The 18,271-nt window shown below is 53.8% G+C and overlaps 1 protein-coding gene across 8 annotated transcripts in view; it reads right to left on the reverse strand.

Moving 5' to 3' along the window:
• Positions 1-18,271, reverse strand: part of SLC6A13 (solute carrier family 6 member 13) — a 39,083-nt gene continuing 20,812 nt past the window's right edge. For all 8 annotated transcript variants that reach the window (XM_032874915.1, XM_032874910.1, XM_032874908.1 and 5 more), the window contains 11 exons: positions 14,950-15,034; positions 14,184-14,316; positions 13,151-13,285; positions 7,465-7,568; positions 6,445-6,569; positions 3,796-3,908; positions 3,332-3,469; positions 2,514-2,616; positions 1,932-2,032; positions 770-940; positions 1-432 (listed from right to left, as the gene is read on the reverse strand). In XM_032874915.1, the coding sequence (XP_032730806.1) occupies positions 310-432; positions 770-940; positions 1,932-2,032; positions 2,514-2,616; positions 3,332-3,469; positions 3,796-3,908; positions 6,445-6,569; positions 7,465-7,568; positions 13,151-13,285; positions 14,184-14,316; positions 14,950-15,034 (1,331 nt within the window). In that variant the 3' untranslated portion in view covers positions 1-309. The remainder of the gene's footprint in view (positions 433-769; positions 941-1,931; positions 2,033-2,513; positions 2,617-3,331; positions 3,470-3,795; positions 3,909-6,444; positions 6,570-7,464; positions 7,569-13,150; positions 13,286-14,183; positions 14,317-14,949; positions 15,035-18,271) is intronic.

An 18,271-nucleotide genomic window follows, 5' to 3' on the forward strand; every position in this document is an offset into this window, starting at 1 on the left:
TTGGTGGGAAGAACATGGATTTAATGGAATGAAAGGTAAGAGGGACGGGGCTCCCGCTCCACCCACCAGCTCTCACCTGGACTCCCAAGGCCTGTCTCAAAGGGGGCGCTCTTGATACCAGCATCTCACACCTGTTTGGCCAGCCCTGGAGCAGGAAAGTTCTGGAGGGAGGACCCCAGCCCCAAGCAGATTCCAAACCATCCCCTTGTGTCTTATCTACCACAGGTGGAGGCAGAGATGCCCAGCGGAGTGGCTTCTGCAGCTGGCCCCCAAGCCAGGCCCGTGGGCATGATCCCGGGCCCCATGGCCCTAGCAGTGAGACTCTAGCTCTGTGAGTATGAGAAGCGACGTCCTGGGTGTGGCAGGGGCTGAGGGTTCTGCTCGCTTCCATCCAGGCAGGTCCTCAGCTGGGCACATGAGCTGGCGAATTCTCTGCAAGGCAAGTGGAGGTGGCTCTCGTGAGCTGGTGTCAGGGGCATGGCTGCCCGCCTCCTTCATCAGCTCACCAGTGTCTGCCTGCCGCCCCCCCCACAACACACATATGTGCCCTCCAGGTGGCCAGGTGCCAACCCCCACGACCCAGCCTGTGACTTGGAGGCATCAGTCTCTTTCTGAGAGTTGTAAGAATTCACTTTGTCCCTCCCCAGCAGCCTCTCCAGGCATGGTGTCACCCCCGTGTCCCAACTCCTACCCTGGTGGATATCGGTCTATCCTCATGGGGCCCTATGTCATCGTCTCGTGTTCCTGTCCCTCCCCACAAACCCCCTACCTCTCTGAAGGAGCCCTTGAGGGTCCCGAGTTTATAGAAGCTCCAGGCGGGAATGCAGACCATGGAGGACAGAGCCAGGAACCAGCCCAGGGCATCACCCCACCACGGGTACGTGTACTTTTTGTTGTAAGTCAGCGGAGTGTACTTGATCAGAGAGAAGAGGAAGGTGGCCTGAGGAGGAGAGGAGAAGAGAAAGGGGCTGGGAGAGCAGGAGCCTTGTGCCCTCCACGCCCCCTGGAAGAGCTGGCAGCGATCCTTCACTCTGTAAGCCTGGACTGGCCTCCAGGCTCATCTGGGTCAATCAAACCCCAACCCCCAACCACATTCTACTCAAAATCCACACCTTCTCAACAGAACATCCAAGGCGCCTCCCCTCTCCCTGCAGGGCCCCGTGCCCCTGTGCACCTCTACTGGAGCTGGCCCTCAGCTAGGAAATGGTCATGAGGCTGCTAACGTGTTCAGGTGCTTAAGGATCCAGCACCATCAGGTGAGGCTGCGAGGGCCTCAAGGGCAGGGGGTCGAGCCTCCTTCCCCCTGAGCCGCATTTACACCCTGTGCCCCGAAGTGGGAACTTGGGGAGCAGCAGACATACAAGAAAAAGCCCCAGGAGGCAGCACCCCGGGGCTTACTGCTCAGAATCTGGAGCCAAGCTGCTGGGCTTGATCCCAGCTCACTGCTATTTCCTCGCTAGGGCAAATGGCTGTCCCTCTTTGGCTTCCGCTTCATCCATAAAATGAGTATAATAGTAATTCTTCATGCAGTTCTTGTGCAGATCAAGTGGGTTAAAACGTGCAAAGCACCTTATTCCTGGCACAAAGTGTGAGTTCTGTAATGGTGTTCTTATAATTGCTGTGGTTACTAGTACACCACAAGCAGCCCAATGCCCTTGGGTTGCTGTCCTGCCTGTGACATTCAACTCACATTGTGGTGTTGGTCAAACCATCTGGTAGCTCTGGACCTCAGTTTGACCTTCTGTGAATTGGAAAGGAAGCATCTACCCTGCTAACCATTTTCTAGAATCCAACAGGAGGAGGAGTGAAAATGTAAAATGATTTTTCAGTCCCCGTGGAGAAGTACCTTCTAGAGCTAACAGCCTATCTACCCTCCTACCACCACCATTTCTCTTTGCCTTCATGTCACTTTACCCCTGAGGTTCCCTTACCGTGCACACAGCTGGGGTGAGGAAGAGCCAGCAATATTTGATAAGAGGCCATGGTCTGTATCCAATCATATCTTCAATGTTGTCGTAGAAGCGCCCGGCTCCTACCAGGAAGAAGAGAAGGAAGGAAAGGGGGAGAAAGAACATTCTTCAGCATCCAAGGCACGGGCCAGATGGGCAAGGACCAAGAAATAGAAGATAACATGGTTGTCTTTCCAACGACTGCTGGGAGACTCTCTTCCCCAGGGAGTCATAGGCATACACGGCAGGGGGCAGGCCTTAGCGTAGCAAAGACAATGACTTTCTGTTCATCAAGGTCGTCAAGGGCTGAAGAGGTTTGGCTAGGACAGGATAGGATGGGCCCACTCGGGGCAGTCTGGGTGCGGCCATGACCAGGAGGTTGCCGAAGCAACCTCCGGAGGGCCCTTCCAATGGTAGCGATTTAGGATTCTTGAGATTTTTGAGGTCAAGCAGTGGGGGGCGTTCCAGGAAAAGGTGTGTGAGAACAGCAGATGTCTCTTTGTCCAAGGGCCATGAGGTGGCGGTGAGCCCTGGGGTTAGGACCCGGGGGGGAGGGTCACTCACCATAGACCCAGGCCACACAGAGGGACTCAAAGATGGCCACAAACAGGAGGCACATGCCACTGGCAGCATAGTAGTCAAAGAGTTGAAATACGTACATACCGCCCTGCCGTGGGAGAAAACAGAGCAGAACTGTATCCGGAGGAAACAGAGATTTACCCACCCCGGCCTCCAGCCTCACACCCACAGGCACAGAGCAGACCTGGTGATCACGGGAGACAGATATTAAAACAGAATATAGTTTGTGAGCTGGGAGGCACTAGGGCCAATAGGAGACAATAAATTTTTTTTTATTATTTTCAGAGGGAAGATAGAGAAAACAGTCGCTGTTGTTAGCTCATCCCTGAGAACATTTAGGGATTGACCCAGAAGTCCGAGACGACGTGTGTACTTTTTGGCGGAGGATCAGGACAGAGGCCGTCATCAGTACTGTGAAGACGACAAACTCCATCTCCTTCCTTCTCCCTTGAGACAAAACACAGAATAGCACCCATCCCCAGGGCTCCCTTTCTGCCTTTGAAGTCTTTCCCAGGAACGTGGTTCAGCTGACTGAGAAGTCATGGGAGCTTGCTGGAAAGGCCATTTTTCCTAACCCAGAACTTCCTGACCATCCTTCTCATACCTCTTAGCTTACCGTGGAGCCAAACCACCCCTCAGCCGCCCCCAGAGGTGTGTGGCTGGTGTTCCCAGGGCAGAGGAAGGCCTCACCTACTTGGTGCTGGCTGTGGCTGGGAAGGGACGGAGTCCCAGGGCCCTGAAGCCCGGGAGCTTGGCTTCTCCTCCTCTCCCGGTCCCCACCTTCACAGCTCCCGGACCCTCACCTCTGTGAGCATGACCAGCCCGACAAAGAAGGAGGTGACGGACACGCCCAGAATGAGGAGCTCCCTCCGGTTCTTCTTGCGGAATACACGGGGGTACATGTCCACCAGCGCCGTCACCAGGCTTTCTACGCACACAAACTGGATGAGAGGGCAAAAGAATTGGAGGGAAAGAGAGCTCCCAAATACGCTGCTGCCGTCAGCCACCTCTGGCTTCTTGCTCCCAGGCTCAGCCCTGCCCCCGCCCTCAAGTACCCAGCACCGTCCTGGTGTGCTCAGGTCTGGACCTACCCTGCAGAGTCCCTCTTGGTCCCTAGATGGGCCTCCACCTGAGACATTCACCCGGTCCCCAATTTTCCTAAGGTCCCTCGGGACGTCGGGCTCAACCTCATGCCCACGGCTTCCCATCCTCCAGCCCGCACACATCCACTTATCTCTCAGGCTCTCGCACGACCACTTGTTGATACCTGGCTGTCCAGTCCCAGGAGGACGACCATGAAGAAGAAGCAGCAGGCCCAGAGGGGAGAGAAGGGCAGCATCACCACGGCCCGGGGGTAGGCGATGAAAGCCAGGCCGGGGCCTACAGCAAGGAGCAGAAGAACACGGCCCAGTGCCTGGGCTGCCTCCAGACCACATGAGATCCCAAGGCTGCTCGGTGCAGGTCATGGAATCACAAGAGCCAGAGGAAACCTCGCCCCCAAGTTACCGTCATTGCCCCTAACCGAGCCTGGGAGAAGTCATCCCAACCTCCACCTGGTGCCCACATCTCCAAGGCACCCCCCGCTGTGTTCTTGTTGGCAGGAACAGAGCAGAACCACCTAGAAGCTGTGGGTGTAAGGGGCTTTGGGAGACACAAAGGGGGAAGATCACCTGCATTTCCGTGAGTTCTACCCCAGATCCTCAGGGCTCACTCTTGGGATCTACTGCCCCAAACCAGAGGTTTCACCCTTAAAAAGAGTTCAGAGGCCAGGAAGGCCACATACATTTGTTTGTTTGTTTGTTTGTTTTAAAGATTTTTATTTTATTTATTTGAGAGAGAGAGAGAGAGATCACAAGTAGGCAGAGAGAGAGAGGGAAGCAGGCTCCCTGCCGAGCCGAGAGCCCGACTCGGGACCAGATCCCAGCACCCTGAGATCATGACCCGAGCCGAAGGCAGCAGCCCAACCTGCTGAGCCACCCAGGGGCCCTGGCCACGTACATTTGTGCCACTGACCCAGAGTCAAATGAGCGCAGGCAGGAGTTGATGAGACCTGCCGCTATCATGACTCCACCACGGCAATCGGCGAGTTCTTTCTAGAAGACGCTCCCAAAGAAAATACCTCCAAGGACTAGATTGAACCCGGGGCCACCCGTGTGCCACCTCTGCACCCAGAGCCTTTTCTGTCCTTCAGAAAAGGCTAGGAGTGACTGGGCATTCATTTCAGGGTATCGCTGACATAACAGTCTCTCAAATTAGCTGGCTCAGACTACGGGAGCTGATATACCTGCACACGCCTGGCTTTATCCAACAGCAGCTTCCCCGGAGAGACAGTACAACTGGGACCTTGGACGGTCGTTTACCTCCTCGAGCCCCCACTCGCCACACTGGAGGGACGGGGATAATCCCAGTCCCGCCTCAAAGCTTGCCATCGCTGCTGCAGGCAAACTGCTTCTTGCAGTGCCTGGCATTGAGCAAATGTTTTATAAAAGTGAAACAGTAGCGGGATGCCTGGGTGGCTCAGTCGGTTAAGGTTAAGCGTCTGCCTTTGGCTTGGGTCATGATCCCAGGGTCCTGGGATCGAGTCCCGCATGGCGTGGGGTGGGGGGTGTCCCTGCCCCGCAGGGAGCCTGCTTCTCCCCTATGCCTCTGCCTGCTGCTCTGCCTGCTTGTGCTCTCTCTCTCTGAAAAATAAATTTTTTAAAGTTCTATTTTTAAAAAAGTGAAAAAATACTGGGTTTCCTAAGAATCAGTGATGTCAGTTCCCAGTGCTTGGCCCTCTGTGTAACAGGGCATGCTTGAGTGGGCCATGATGGAACACCGTCTTGAGGCAGAGGGCGAAAGGGTGGTCCTCAAGAGTAGGGAAGGGCAGGACACATTGACAGCTCACTCACGTAGGGCACTGGTTCTTGATTAAAAGCAACACTAGGGGCCGCCTGGGTGGCTCAGTGGCTTGAGCCTCAGACTCTTGGTGTCAGTTCAGGTCCTGATCTCAGGGTCCCGAGACTGAGCACCCCCCACCCCATGGGACTCCGCACTCAGTGGGGAGTCTGCTGACGGTCTTTCCCTCTGCCCTCGCCCCCCACTTGTGTGAGCACTCACACACTCTCCCTCTCTTTCTCTGTCTCTCTCTCAAATAAACACATCTTTTAAAGAATAAAGTAAAGCAACAACAGGGGCACCTGGGTGGCTCAGTCAGTTGAGTGTCTGCCTTCAGCTCAGGTCATGATCTCAGGGCCCTGGGATCGAGTCCCGCATCAGGCTGTGGGCTCAGCAGGGAATCTGCTTGAGATTCTCCCTCTGTCTCCCTCTGCCCTCCGTGCCTCCCCCTGCTCATGCTCTCTCTCTCTCTAAAATAAATAAATAACTCTTTTAAAAAATAATAAAAAATATAAAAGCAACAACAACCATATTTTGTTGAATACGGCATGATAAAAAGGAGGAAACTCCACGCCAACATAAACTTATCTTCCAGATACGTTTTGGAGTGGGCAAAACAAGACAAGGGGCAGAACAGCATCTATAGTTTTCTGTGAGTTGGTTTTCTAGAAGGGGGGGGGTAAGAAATAGAAATAGTACCATGTCTCAGCTTGTATGAATGTTCACGTACGTGCGTATGTGTATGTGTGCCTTTCTCTTCTCACAGATGCCTAAAGTGTTTCTGCAAGGAGAAACATGAGCCTGACCATGTTGGCTGCCTCCAGGAAGTGGAGGCCAGGTGTGGGCAATGCTCCCCGTACACCCCTCTGCCCTTTGAAGCTGGGGTGAGTGTGGATGTGCTCCCCCACGTCTTCCCAGGGACGCGGCCACCGAAGGGTGAGCACCCCAGGGTAGGGAGAAACGTGTCCAGACCCCAGTTGGCGAAGGTTCAAACAAAGCTCCCAGAACCCAGCCCTGGCACGCAGCCCCCAGCACTCACCAGACTCGGCCACCTCAGAGATGGGCACCCCCTGCTCCTGAGACATGAAGCCCAGGACGGAGAAGATGGCAAACCCGGCCACAAAGCTGGTGCCACTATTGAGGAAGCAGAGGGCGATGCAGTCCCTGCGGGGCAGGCGGGGGACAGAGATGGGCCGGGTCAGCACGAGGATGCCAGCAGGAAGCCCCTCAGGTGGACAGACAGCCCCAGCCCTTCACCAGACCAGAGGGGGGCTGCCAGCAGGATCCCAACGAGCACTCCAGGCCTGGTTCTGCCCCCACACCCACCCCCCTCAATCTATTAGCTAAGACTTGGACTCAGTCACAGTGGTCCCAGAAGAATAAGGTTCTAAGGAAGTAATATACTCATCTAAAAATTAGGAACTGCTGCAGAGCTTCCCCCCTCCACCCCTGCCCTATTGCCACCACCCCTCTCAGGACGCTTCCGCTCAGACGCAATTCAGTCTGGCATGCTAATGTGGAGGCTATGGACATGGGCAATCCCAAGCAACATGTGATTCTCATCCCCCAAATCTGATTTTGAAAGACGGGACTTGATTTCTTTCTTTTTTTTTTTTTTTTTGTAATTTAGCTTGAACTTGGCTGAGATGCTCTGATATGAAGCCAGGAGGCTGGAGGGAACCCTGGGGTTCGGGGGGAGGCATGAGATGGGGAGCGGTGAGGTAAAAGTAGGTGAGGGTTCAGCACTGGCTGGGCAAATGAGGCTCTACTGCATGGCACAATGAATGACTTCCCAGGTTCGAGCCCACAAACCTCTCCATTAGCCAGAGGGCTGGACCCCAGGGTGGCTTCCCAGCCAACCACAACCACCCCAGCCTTTGGAGGAAATTCCTCTGCCCATGCTATCCTTGGCTCGCCTTCAGCAACTGGTGGCCCTGGGGCACGGGAAAGTGGGGTGAAGATGCATGAGCTTCTGCACCCTTTAAAGCACCCAGACCTAGCACACTGGTGGGGCAGGGGAGAGGCGGGACGGGGGCCCAGGCCCCACCCCTCCAATCACCTGTAGCAATTGTTGTTGTACTTGTTGTAGCTGCCCAGGGCGGTCAGGCACCCCAGACAGATGGCGAAGGAGAAGAAGATCTGTGTGCCCGCGTCCATCCACACCTACACAGGGGAAACGCAAGAACGTTGCACCCCAGGAAAGCCGGGCTGTCAGGGCTCCACGGCACACACAGTCCTGTGGCTGAGCCGGGCGCTGGCTAGCAGTGGCTCAGCCTGCAACCCGACTATCCCAATAGGCCCTGGGAGGGCATTTCTTGGGGACTACCAGGATGGCGTGGGCAGCAGGGTCTGGGAGAAGCCTGAAGGACCAAGGGAAGAGGAGTCTGGGAGGGAGTTGTAGGACTAAGCCAGGCCTGGCACCAACTTTCTGCAACAGAAATAAGGTCCTGGTTCTTCCCCTACTTTCTCCCTCCCTGAGTCCTCCTCGCAACGGGGTTGGAAGGAACCCAGAGGACAGGATCTCTGGACCTAGGGGATCCTTCATATCAGAGCCATGGTGAGAACATATCTTTGCCCCGCGCCCCCCAAAGTCCTCTGGAAAGCAGAAAGAGTCATCCTCAGCCCACAAAAGCAAGAGGCTGAACAGGAATGCACATGCTGTGTACTTCTTGGGGGGAAGAACTCTGCGGCTAAACCCGGGCCCGGTGAGAACCATTATTGTCTCAGCTGGCCGAGCCGGCCCGGACATGTTATGATTTAGATTTAACAGCTACAATAACATCCCGAAGAGAAAGCACATCAAGGCGAGCAAGACTGGGCAACCCTGCTGATCTGCAGGAGGTGGAGTCCCTGGGCCGCAGACCCTTCCCAGGCACCTCCTGTCTTCAGAGGATGCAGCACCACAAGGGAACACTAAGCTACGGGCGCAGAAAACACCGGGCCTAACCTTTCTGGGGTCCCCATTTCTTGCTTTTGTCTCGCCCTCTGCTAACAGCCCCAAACAGACCCCTGCTTTCCTTCCTCTCATGTCAAGCTCCCAGTACCCACACCCACCAAAGCCTCAGTTGCTGGCCAGCCTCTCCCTGCTTCCCTGACTGTCACCACCGCCCCCAGCCTCCCTCACGGTCTTGTCACACGCGCCCCTGCCAAACTGCCCATTTCCCCCAGCATTGGGGTGGGTCCCGGGGACCCAATAGCAAGCCCTAGTTGCGATCTCGGGTCTCTAGGACTTAAGAAACATGCAGAAATCTGTATTATTTTCAAAGCTTCCTGAATGATCCTAGTGTCAGCCGGAGGCGGGAATCCCCGCCCTACAGGCCCTGAGAACCAGCGCCCGGAACCCACCCAGGGCACCCACTCCTCTCGTTGTATTCCACTTTTGTGGGATGCGGGGCAGAGTGGGGAAAGACGGTGAAGAAGAGAGGAGACCATCTTGGGCTCCTATCCCTTCTGCTCACTGTGAACCCCCATCCCCACAGAGGCTGTGAGGGGAGTCACCTCAGGAAGTCAGTGACTACGGGTCCCTCTCTTCTGTTTCGTTCCCTCTCAGTGGGTTACTGGTGGGACCCTGCGGCCGGAGGCTCTGAACTTGTCCAAAGATCTGATCCAGGCCCAGAGAGGGAAGGCTGGGAGACATCCCTCTCTACCTGGGGGCCCACAGCCACCAGCCCAGGTGACCGCTCCCCAGTGGGCCATCCAGGAGAGAGCCCAGGAGCCTGCCCAGCCTCGGGTCTTGGAAGTTTCCCTCCCGGGCCTGGCAGTGCCCATGAGTTACCAGGGAAACTCTCCGCTGCCCGCAGAGACATTCTGCGGCTGCCCACACGTAAGCAGGGGCCGCAAACCCCATGGTGATGAAGTTGCACGAACTTGGCCTTGGGAAGAAAAAATAAGAAAGATTGTGACTTGGCAGTTCACCCTGCCCTGAGGGGGACAGACTACGACTGGGGTTGGGGGCAGAGGTTAACGAGAACAGAGGGAAATGCAGCAGGAGGGCTGAGAGTTCAGAGGGTGAGGGTCAGACCTGGAGCCTCTGACTAAAACCCGCTCCCCAGCAGCTTGGCAAGCCCCCCCCCGCTCTTGGCCCAGCTGTGGCTTGACAAGCCTGCTGGGATGGGGAGAAGAAAGGGGTCAGAGGAAGGGCCGCAGGAACAAGTAGAGCGGCTGTTCTGTTCTCCACCGCAGGCGACCTGCTCCCTGACCACGCCAGCAGTTCTGGTTCCTAAAACAAAGCCCCAGTGTGTCTTTGGCTGCGACAGGAGACCGATCAAGAGTAAAACAAGTGTGAGAAACACCTGGTTGAGTGTGGGCAAAAGGAGAGCGAGGTCTTTGCGGGGAGCAGAGGACAGAGACCTCTAAGATCCAGGAAGGAGGTTTTCGACTTTGAGCTCAATCCCAAGGATGATTATGTTCACTATTTGTAGGAAGGCACTAGTGTGTAATGGAAAAAGCCTGGGCTTCAGAGTCGCACTGAACTGGGTTCAACTCTTAACTCTATTAATTCCTAGCTGTGTGATCTTGGGCAAGTCCCTTAACCTCTCCGAACCTCACTCTTCTCCTCAGGGAAATGGGTACAGTAACAAATAAAATAATATATGCAAAATCCTCAGCACATAAATAAGTATTAGTTCCCTGTCCCATCTTCTGGAATAGTGAAAAGCAGCCCTGAAAACTTTCACATTCATACTCTTTGGAAAATGTATATCATGGTCATCAGGACAGCAGACTCCGTAAGACCACTTGGCATAAAACCCAAGCTTCCCCGTGTGCTAGTTCTTGTGGATTTGGGGCAAAGTTCTTAAGTTTTCTATGCTTGAGTTTCTTCATCTGTAAGATGAAGCTGACAGGCATTCATGGGGCTGCGTGGGGGCTCCCCAGCGTCATGCCCTCAGTAAAAGTGCCTGGCAAACAGCAAGCACATAATAAATGTGTCAGCTCCTGCTGCTCTTTGTGGTTACTGTGGTTACTTCAAAAAGGCAACTCACCTTCCAGTGATCATGAGGTCCCATAGGAGTAAAAATAAAAAGACCCATTCTAATCCATGTTCCAACCGCCTCCCTAAACAAGCCCTTCATTAGAAGAGCTTAGCGTTGAGATTTCAAAGGTTCCAAGAAGGCTCTTTGGACACCCTAAGTCCCTATCCATCTACCGAACAAAGGCAGCAGAACAAAGGGACAGGCAAGGGAAAGAAAGGATTGCCCAGGAGAGTCCTGGTCTCCAGGAGCCCCTCCCGGGTGTGAAAGGGATGAGCCCCAGGGAACACCGGGAGGGGCAGTGACCTGCCTGACATGCAGCAAGCCTGGCAGGAAGAGAGGAGGGAGCCAGATGAACCCAGCAGTCTCTGCCCACCTCCCCGCTCCCAGACTGAGTGCTTGGCAGACAGAGATGTCTTTGGTCTTTGTGTTGGCTAGCAGGAATTTCGCACCTTTCTCAAGTGCCAGGCAAATGCCAGCTGGAATTCTCACACTTCCTGGGGAGTGCAAACTACATTCAATTAGGGCTCTGGCAGGGCCATCACACCTGCGGGGCTGCTGCTCTGTTCACCGACAACAGAGGCCTGGCTGCAGCCGGAGACGGGGGGGGACCCAGGGGCCAAGAAGGCTGCTGGGCCGCACAGACCAAGCCCGGCTCTGGAAACATCTCCCTCCTCATGGCCTCAGGGGACTTGGAAGGCACACGTTCTCTGCGCAGCCTACAGCTGGCTGGAGTTGGAAGGGTGGTATCCTGGATGGCAGTGAAAAGAGGTTTTACTCCCCGCAGTGACCCAGACACAGAATCATGGCCTTGTTGACGCTCAGAGTTAAAGGCTATCTGGTCCACCTCCTTTGCGTTTGCTGGAACAAACCTGTCACGTAATAAATAGATGTTGAGTAAACTTTTTGCTGACTGAATGAGCTTGAGAAAAACAAAGATGAGCAGATGGGGACTTTGCCCTCAAGAAATCATAAAGCATATGGGATTAGTCCTCATTCGGACCCAGGTTCCAGCTGCAAATGTGAGGATGAAAAATGCATTAAGCTCTCTAGGCCTCCCTCTCTTATGAAATGGGGTCACCTCACTGATCAGCCTTGAGGGTTAGCTGTGACACTGCACGTAATGACGATAGGACGTAGTTAGGGCTCAGTCACTGTTGACTATAAACAGCTGATCAGAACAAATGAGGCATTGATCACTGAAGCCAAAAATCCATTCAAGAAATACCAGAGCCCTCCTTCCCGTTTCTCTTTCGGCCTCCCTGCCCGTCTCCCTGCCTGAACACGGGCTTCTCCTTCCCAGCCCAACCCCCCAGACGAAGGTAGACGGCAGCTTAGCCCTGGTTCATCCCTCTGCTCTTCTAGAACAACACTGGAGCCCTCCTGCTCACGAGACCCAAGCCAGCCTCTCTACCCCTGGCCTTCAAAGCTGGTCCCCACAACCTCCTGCTTGTCACGACCCACAACACTTGGGTTCCAGAAACGTCAAAGGGCTTCCGAATCACAGAATAAAATTACACTTTGTTTGGCCAGCCCCTTACTTGCTGTGTGACCTTGGGCCTTGTTTGCTCATCTGTTCAATGAGGAGTTTGCCCTGGTTGATCTCTGGGGGCCTTTTTGCTTCAACTACCACAGTTCTACGCTTTGCTCCCTAGCCGGACTACGGCCCATGTGCCTCACGTGGAGATGAGGCAAAGGCAAGCCGCACCTCCGCTGTGTCCAATAAACAGGGGAGGGAAGGATAAGCCCACAGCTCCCCAGATTGCTGAGCAGGACCTGGCACGCCAGGCTGCCAGACTCTGCGAGAAGCTTTGGAAGACGAGTGCTCTGGCGACTTCTGGTCGCGGGCAGAACTCAGGATGGCAGGACTCAACTCTGCCAGGGTGGCTGGGAACCGTGAGAAAAATGCAGCTGCTGGATCCCGCCCCCACCCCCGCTCCAGGTCCTGCCCAGCAGGGACCTCAGCATTTGCAACGTGTGCGAAGCCACTGGCTGTTCTCGTCTCTTCTGTGCTGGGAGCCTCCCACCTTGTGTCTCCTCAGGGCCCCTTTCCAGACACAGAGAGCCCCTCCAGCACCCAAAGAGAGGGTGACCTCGGTGCCAGGGAGCCACAGCACATAGGTGGGGCACGTAGCTGGACAATGCATTTTAGGAGCCCTGGGGTGGAGCTTACCCACGCTCCCCTCTGGCCCTCGACACCTCCTGGCTTTGCCAGCTTTTCAAAATGGCTGCCAAACAGGAGAAGATAAGAAACCTGTCAGCAGTGGTGGCTTTTCTTTCAGGCCCTGCTTTCCAAACCCCTCCAGGAAGCAAGCAGCAGCACCCCCGGGGAGGGCCAGGCCACAAAGAAGCTGGCTGAAGCAGACAGGACAGGAGGGAAGGGCCGGAGAGGAGGGAGGAGGCCGGGGCCTCTGGACAACTGATGGGAAACTCAACACCAACCCAGCTGGCCATGGGAGGGGCTGGGGAACTGAGGGACCTTGGAATGGGCCATGTGGGCAGAGGGAGGAAACCAGAGGGGCTGGTGGAGGGGTAAGAAATTGAGCTGAGAACACCAATAGGAAAAGTGGGAAAGTGGGGACAGACTGGAGCCCCTGAGGACGAGGCCTGCGCTCCCTGGCGGCTGCGAACCAAGCGGGGGACCACAGACAGCTGCTAACACGTGGCCAGAGACCCCCCTACACCACCATATACGCCACCACAGGGTTTGGGCCAGGAGCAGGGAAAAAGCCTCCAGAGCCACGGGATGGCTGGCCCCTGTCTGTGGCTTCTTACCTGGGGATCCCACAGACGTGTGAGGTTGGGGTACAGGTAAAACTGAATTCCTCGGGCTGCCCCAGGCAGCGTCACCCCTCGAATTAACAGGACCACCAGCATGAGGTAAGGGAATGTGGCTGTGAAGTACACCACCTAACCAGAGGGCAGATGAAAGACAAGGAACCCGTGAGTTTGGTAGGAGGGGCCCCAAGACCGACAAAGACCGAGACCAGCTACAGAGGCAGGAGGCGGGAGCTCCTTGCTCTGAGCACACAGAGGAGGTCAAGACAGTTTGTCTCTGCCCCCTCCTTCTCACCCCTGCAGCTGTTCCGGCTCCATCTGCCCTCCATCCCAAGCCACAGCCTCCCCTAGCCCTCCAGCTTCACACACCCACCTCCCCCCTGGTAAATATCTGTTAAGTGACTGAATGAACTCAGGCATGCTCTGAGCAAAGGTGCTTAGATTTTTGGCAAGGGCTGTCGGGTACCAAAAACTCTCTAACACGTGATCCCTGTCCTCACAGGGCTTACATGCTTAGTGCAGCTGGGGAGCCAGATCAGGAAGGAAGCCTTGTCAGAGGCCTCCAGGGCAAGAGTCCAGAAGAACTCAGAATGCCCTCTAATGCCTCATACACTCTATGGCAGAGAGTACCCACCCCCAAGTTCTCAGGGTGGTTGCGGATCATTTTGAGATGAATTGTCTCAGTGGGATTATTTTTCCAAAGAACCGTTGAATAAATCAGGGAGCCATGATGGGTGTTCAATTTGCAACGTGCCCGCACGTGTGGCAAATTATAAGATCACATTCCTTGGAAGTGTCCTTCCTGCCTCTCTCTCTCCCGCCTTTCCATTCCATTTCCCCACATACCAGAGTGCACAGGAGCGAAGCAAGGAGAGGCCCAGAATCAAGGGAGCCACATTCAATCTTGAGGGGCTCATTCCCTCCCGTCCCCGACCAGGTTACAGCTCTGGGAGCTCCTGGGTGACTGGGCCACCAGGGAGGGCAAGGAGTCCTGGGAAGAGAGAGGGGCCAGGAGCTCTCCAGCACGGACCTTGCCCGTGGACTTGACCCCCTTCCAGATGCAGAAGTAGCAGATGACCCAGGCGAGCAGGAGGCACAGGGCCAGCTCCCAGCGCAGGGCCCCCAGGTCATGGATGCCATCAGAGATCTTCAGGACCCGCCTCCTGGGGAAAAAAGGTTGGGCTGGGCTCCGCCTTTGCCCCCAGCCTCAGTTTTGTGGCCCATGTGTCTCAGGCAGTAGAGTCATGCCTGCAGGCTCTCGTCCAAAGGCTCGTCAGCTCTTTTTGCTCAGATCCACAAGGCTCTCCTTTGCCCAGAGATGGGGATAGATAGCAAGGGAGACAACTAGAGACTGTTCCCAGGTAAGTGTGGTCTGGGAGGCTGAGCACCAATTTAACCTAGAGAGGGAGGTGCAAACACATATCTTCCCAACCAGGGTTTCGGGATGTGTTGATGTTAGGAATCACTAGGTGAACATAGATATGAGGGCGGGGGGGGCTAGGACGCAGCCTACACGAAGCTGCAGGGCAGAGGGAAGTAGGAGTGTCCACACACACGCGTGTGCGCCATCTAACATGGGGGTGAGGATGAGGGGAGGGAAGGCAGGTATGGCCTAAGGAAAGTTGCAAAATTCTCATCTCTGAAACCCATTCTGCATTAATCACGAATACAAGCCCAACAGGGGGCAGGAGGGCAGGGGAAGCCACTTAGGTGACAGGACCACCACACGAGCTCATCCCTATGCCCTCTTTTCCAACACACAGCCCACACTGGGATGGGGAGAGGGCCTCACTTACTCCCAGAACTCGATGACAGGAGAGGTGGCATTCTCAGAGGTCACATTCAGGGAGCCATTGGTCCTCTGGAACTCTACACAGTATTCTACCCGTGGGTCCCAGGGAAGGAAGCAAGAGAAAGGTCATTCACTATTTGGCATGGCCAGAGAGAGGGGTGTGAAATTATAGGGCAACGGGAAGGAAGGGATCTGGAAGGAACCGGGCTGAAGTTGTCCATACAGAACATCCTCGAACACAGATAACTTCAACAAGCTTACTGCGCCTTCTCCCGCATGACTTCACGGGCGGGTTTCTAAATGTCTGGGGACATACTCTTACTAAAGCATCATAAGATGGGATCACAAAGGGAGCTCTGCTTCTGCCTTCTTCAAAGTTTGCAAATATTTCTAGGTCACTGCCTTGTATGAAGGCACAATCTCTGAAGGATAATAACGCTTTCTAGGGAAGACATGTAGCGGAGTGGCCAAGAGTTCAGATACAAGGTCAGAAAGTTCTGGCTCAAATGCTGACGCTCTGGTTATTTGCTGTGTGGCTCTCTGACATCACTTTGCTCGATCCTATAATGCACATAGTGATTCCCAGTTGTGAGACTGATGAGGGACTAAATGAAAACCTGAGTATAAGGCGCCCAGTAAGTAGTGGCTCTTAATTATTTGTAAATGACCTTGGAGTTTCACGATGGGGCGGGGGGCTTGCATTCTTTTTTACGTCATGTTAGCGTAATAATCGTAGAAAACTTTAAACCAGATAGTTTTCCCCGTTGTACACATGGAGAAAGGGAATCTTCTTAGAAACGGCCTGTCGCAGGTCGTGAATGACTGACTGAAGGCTGGAATCCAGCTCAGCAAGTTGTATGCCTTACCTCCACAACACCTGCCATCAGACCGTTCTCATTACGGCCACCTGTGGGTCCCCACCATTTTGTGGCTCCTCCGCTGCCCTCTGCTTCCTACCTTTGCCTCCCTCGTGCAATCTCCACACAGCAGCCAGAATGATTTTGTTAAAATTTAAGTAACTCTACGTCACATCTGTGACATAAAACTCTCCAATGAGCTTCCCACCCCACACAGAGAAAGAAGATATGACCCCTATAATGGCCTCCAAGGCCCTTTTCAATCTACCACTGTTACCTCTGACCTTGTCGCCTGAAGGGATCCCCACTGACCTGTTCTGGCCATACCTGCTCCAGTCACACCCTGCTGTTCCCTGGATGCTATAGGCACAAGGCCACCTCAGGGCCTTTGCACTGCAGCTGACTCCCCACCACCCTTCCTTCAGAGCACAACTTCTGTGTCATCTCAGTAAGGCCTTCCCTGATGACCCTATTGAAAATGACAACTCCCACCCCTAAAACTCCCAATTCCTCCTCCCTATTATATGTTTCTCCCTAACCCTTCTTCTAACATAATACACATTAGGCATTTAATTTTGTTTACGGTCTGTGTCTCGCCATTAGGACAAAACCTCCATGAGGGCAGGGACCCTTGTGTGCCTTATCATAACCCCAGTGCTTAGAACAGAGCCTGGCACAGGGTAGGAACTCAATAAATATCTGTTGAATGAATGCCCATGGAGTCTTCTTTCCACGGAACCCTCTCTCTCCTTGAAGCTTCAGCTCGCCCAGAAAAGTGGCGTTTCATCTTGACAGGATGGGATGTCCTCTGCTACAAAAGATGCTAGGCTCTGAGTAAAACCAGACTCACTAGGAGAAATGTCAAAAATATCAAGAAGCAAAAGACTCGGGTATGGAATGTGCCTTGAGATTGTCTCAGAGATCCCCCAGTCAACCCCAAGGTTTGTAGGCCTCACAACACCCTGAAGCAAAAGCCCTAGGCCACCAGAAATTTGCAACATTTCTACAAAAGGAACTCCTCTGAGATCTGAATCAAATCAACATCTGACAAGCTGGTTGTCAAGGGTGATTTCAGGATAAATAGAATGAACAAGGGATGGAGTGGGAGAGGAAAGAAGGGAGGAGGGAAGAAAGAAAGAAAAAAATAATAATCAAGAACATACTAGAATAGAACCAACTTTTAAGACTGGACTCATCCAGCAAAATGTTTTTTTTTGAGCGCTTATGATGTAGCCAGCACCAGAAAGTAAGGTAAGTAGCACAGTGGAGTCAGGGCTCGGGGCAGGCACCACCAGGCACATTTAAGAAGAACCTAAGGAGGGGTGCCTGGGTGGCTCAGTGGGTTAAGCCTCTGCCTTTGGCTCAGGTCATGATCTCAGGGTCTTGGGATCGAGCCCCGCATCAGGCTTTCTGTTCGGCAGGGAGCCTGCTTCCCCCACCACCCCCGCCTGCCTCTCTGCCTGCTTGTGATCTCTCTCTCTCTGTCAAATAAATAAAAAAAATAATAAAAATCTTTAAAAAAGAAGAACCTAAGGAATCTAGGGCTGTGGGGGGAGGAGCTTCCAAGATCAGACTCTTTGCTTGCCAACTGGTGGGATGAAGGTGGCAGAGATCAGCACCAGAACCGCCTGGAAAGGGATAAGGGTCTGAGCACCAGAGGGGCCTTGCTAAGCATTGCCAAGTGTGCCCCCTTGGCAAGCAAAGGGCTTAGACTCCAGGTTGGAACTGAATACCTCACCTAAACAAAATAAAACGAAAAAAGAAGTCATGGCACAGGTTGGGCCCCCGTGATGAGCACCGAGGGATATTGGGGCCGTGAGAGCAAGTGGAGATGTTGGGTCCAGACAGGACAGCTCCCCACCTGTGCTGTCCTTGGGTTGGCCTCCAGCCCCATGGGGCTACTTACATTTAAGCTACTTAAAATTAAACAAAAACTTAAAAACTCAGGTTTTCACACACACTGGGCCCATGTCAAGCTCTCCACAGCCACATGGAGCTGGCGGCTACCATGTTGGAGAGTATGGAGAACTTTTCCTCATCGCAGAAAGTTCTCTTGGATGGCACTACCCTAGGGATTTTCAATCTTTATACTTTCTACCAAATCGACTCAGTAGGCCTGTGGCCACGGGTGGCTCCTGTTGTCTTCTAAGAGAGTCACAAGCAGTCTTACAAGCACAGGAGAAATCAAGCATGTTTATAAATCATAAGGAAGATGCACAAAACAGCTTATTCCCTGGTTAAACCGAGATGGACCATGAGATCGAAAGACCCAAGATAGTATCAGAAAGAAGACGGGAGAAACAAAGATAATGGACAAACAATACATACACCGAAGTGATCATACTTCAAACTGCAAGAAATAAATGGCTAAACTACATAAAAAGAAATCAGTTCTGTTTGCATAATCTGCGACTTCATAATCTATGAATTGAATACACTAACTTTTTAAAATTTGAGTACAGTTGAGAG

The sequence above is a fragment of the Lontra canadensis genome, unplaced genomic scaffold (assembly GCF_010015895.1).
Source record: "Lontra canadensis isolate GAN:19392208 unplaced genomic scaffold, GSC_riverotter_1.0 scaffold53, whole genome shotgun sequence".
Classification (NCBI taxonomy): domain Eukaryota; kingdom Metazoa; phylum Chordata; class Mammalia; order Carnivora; family Mustelidae; genus Lontra; species Lontra canadensis.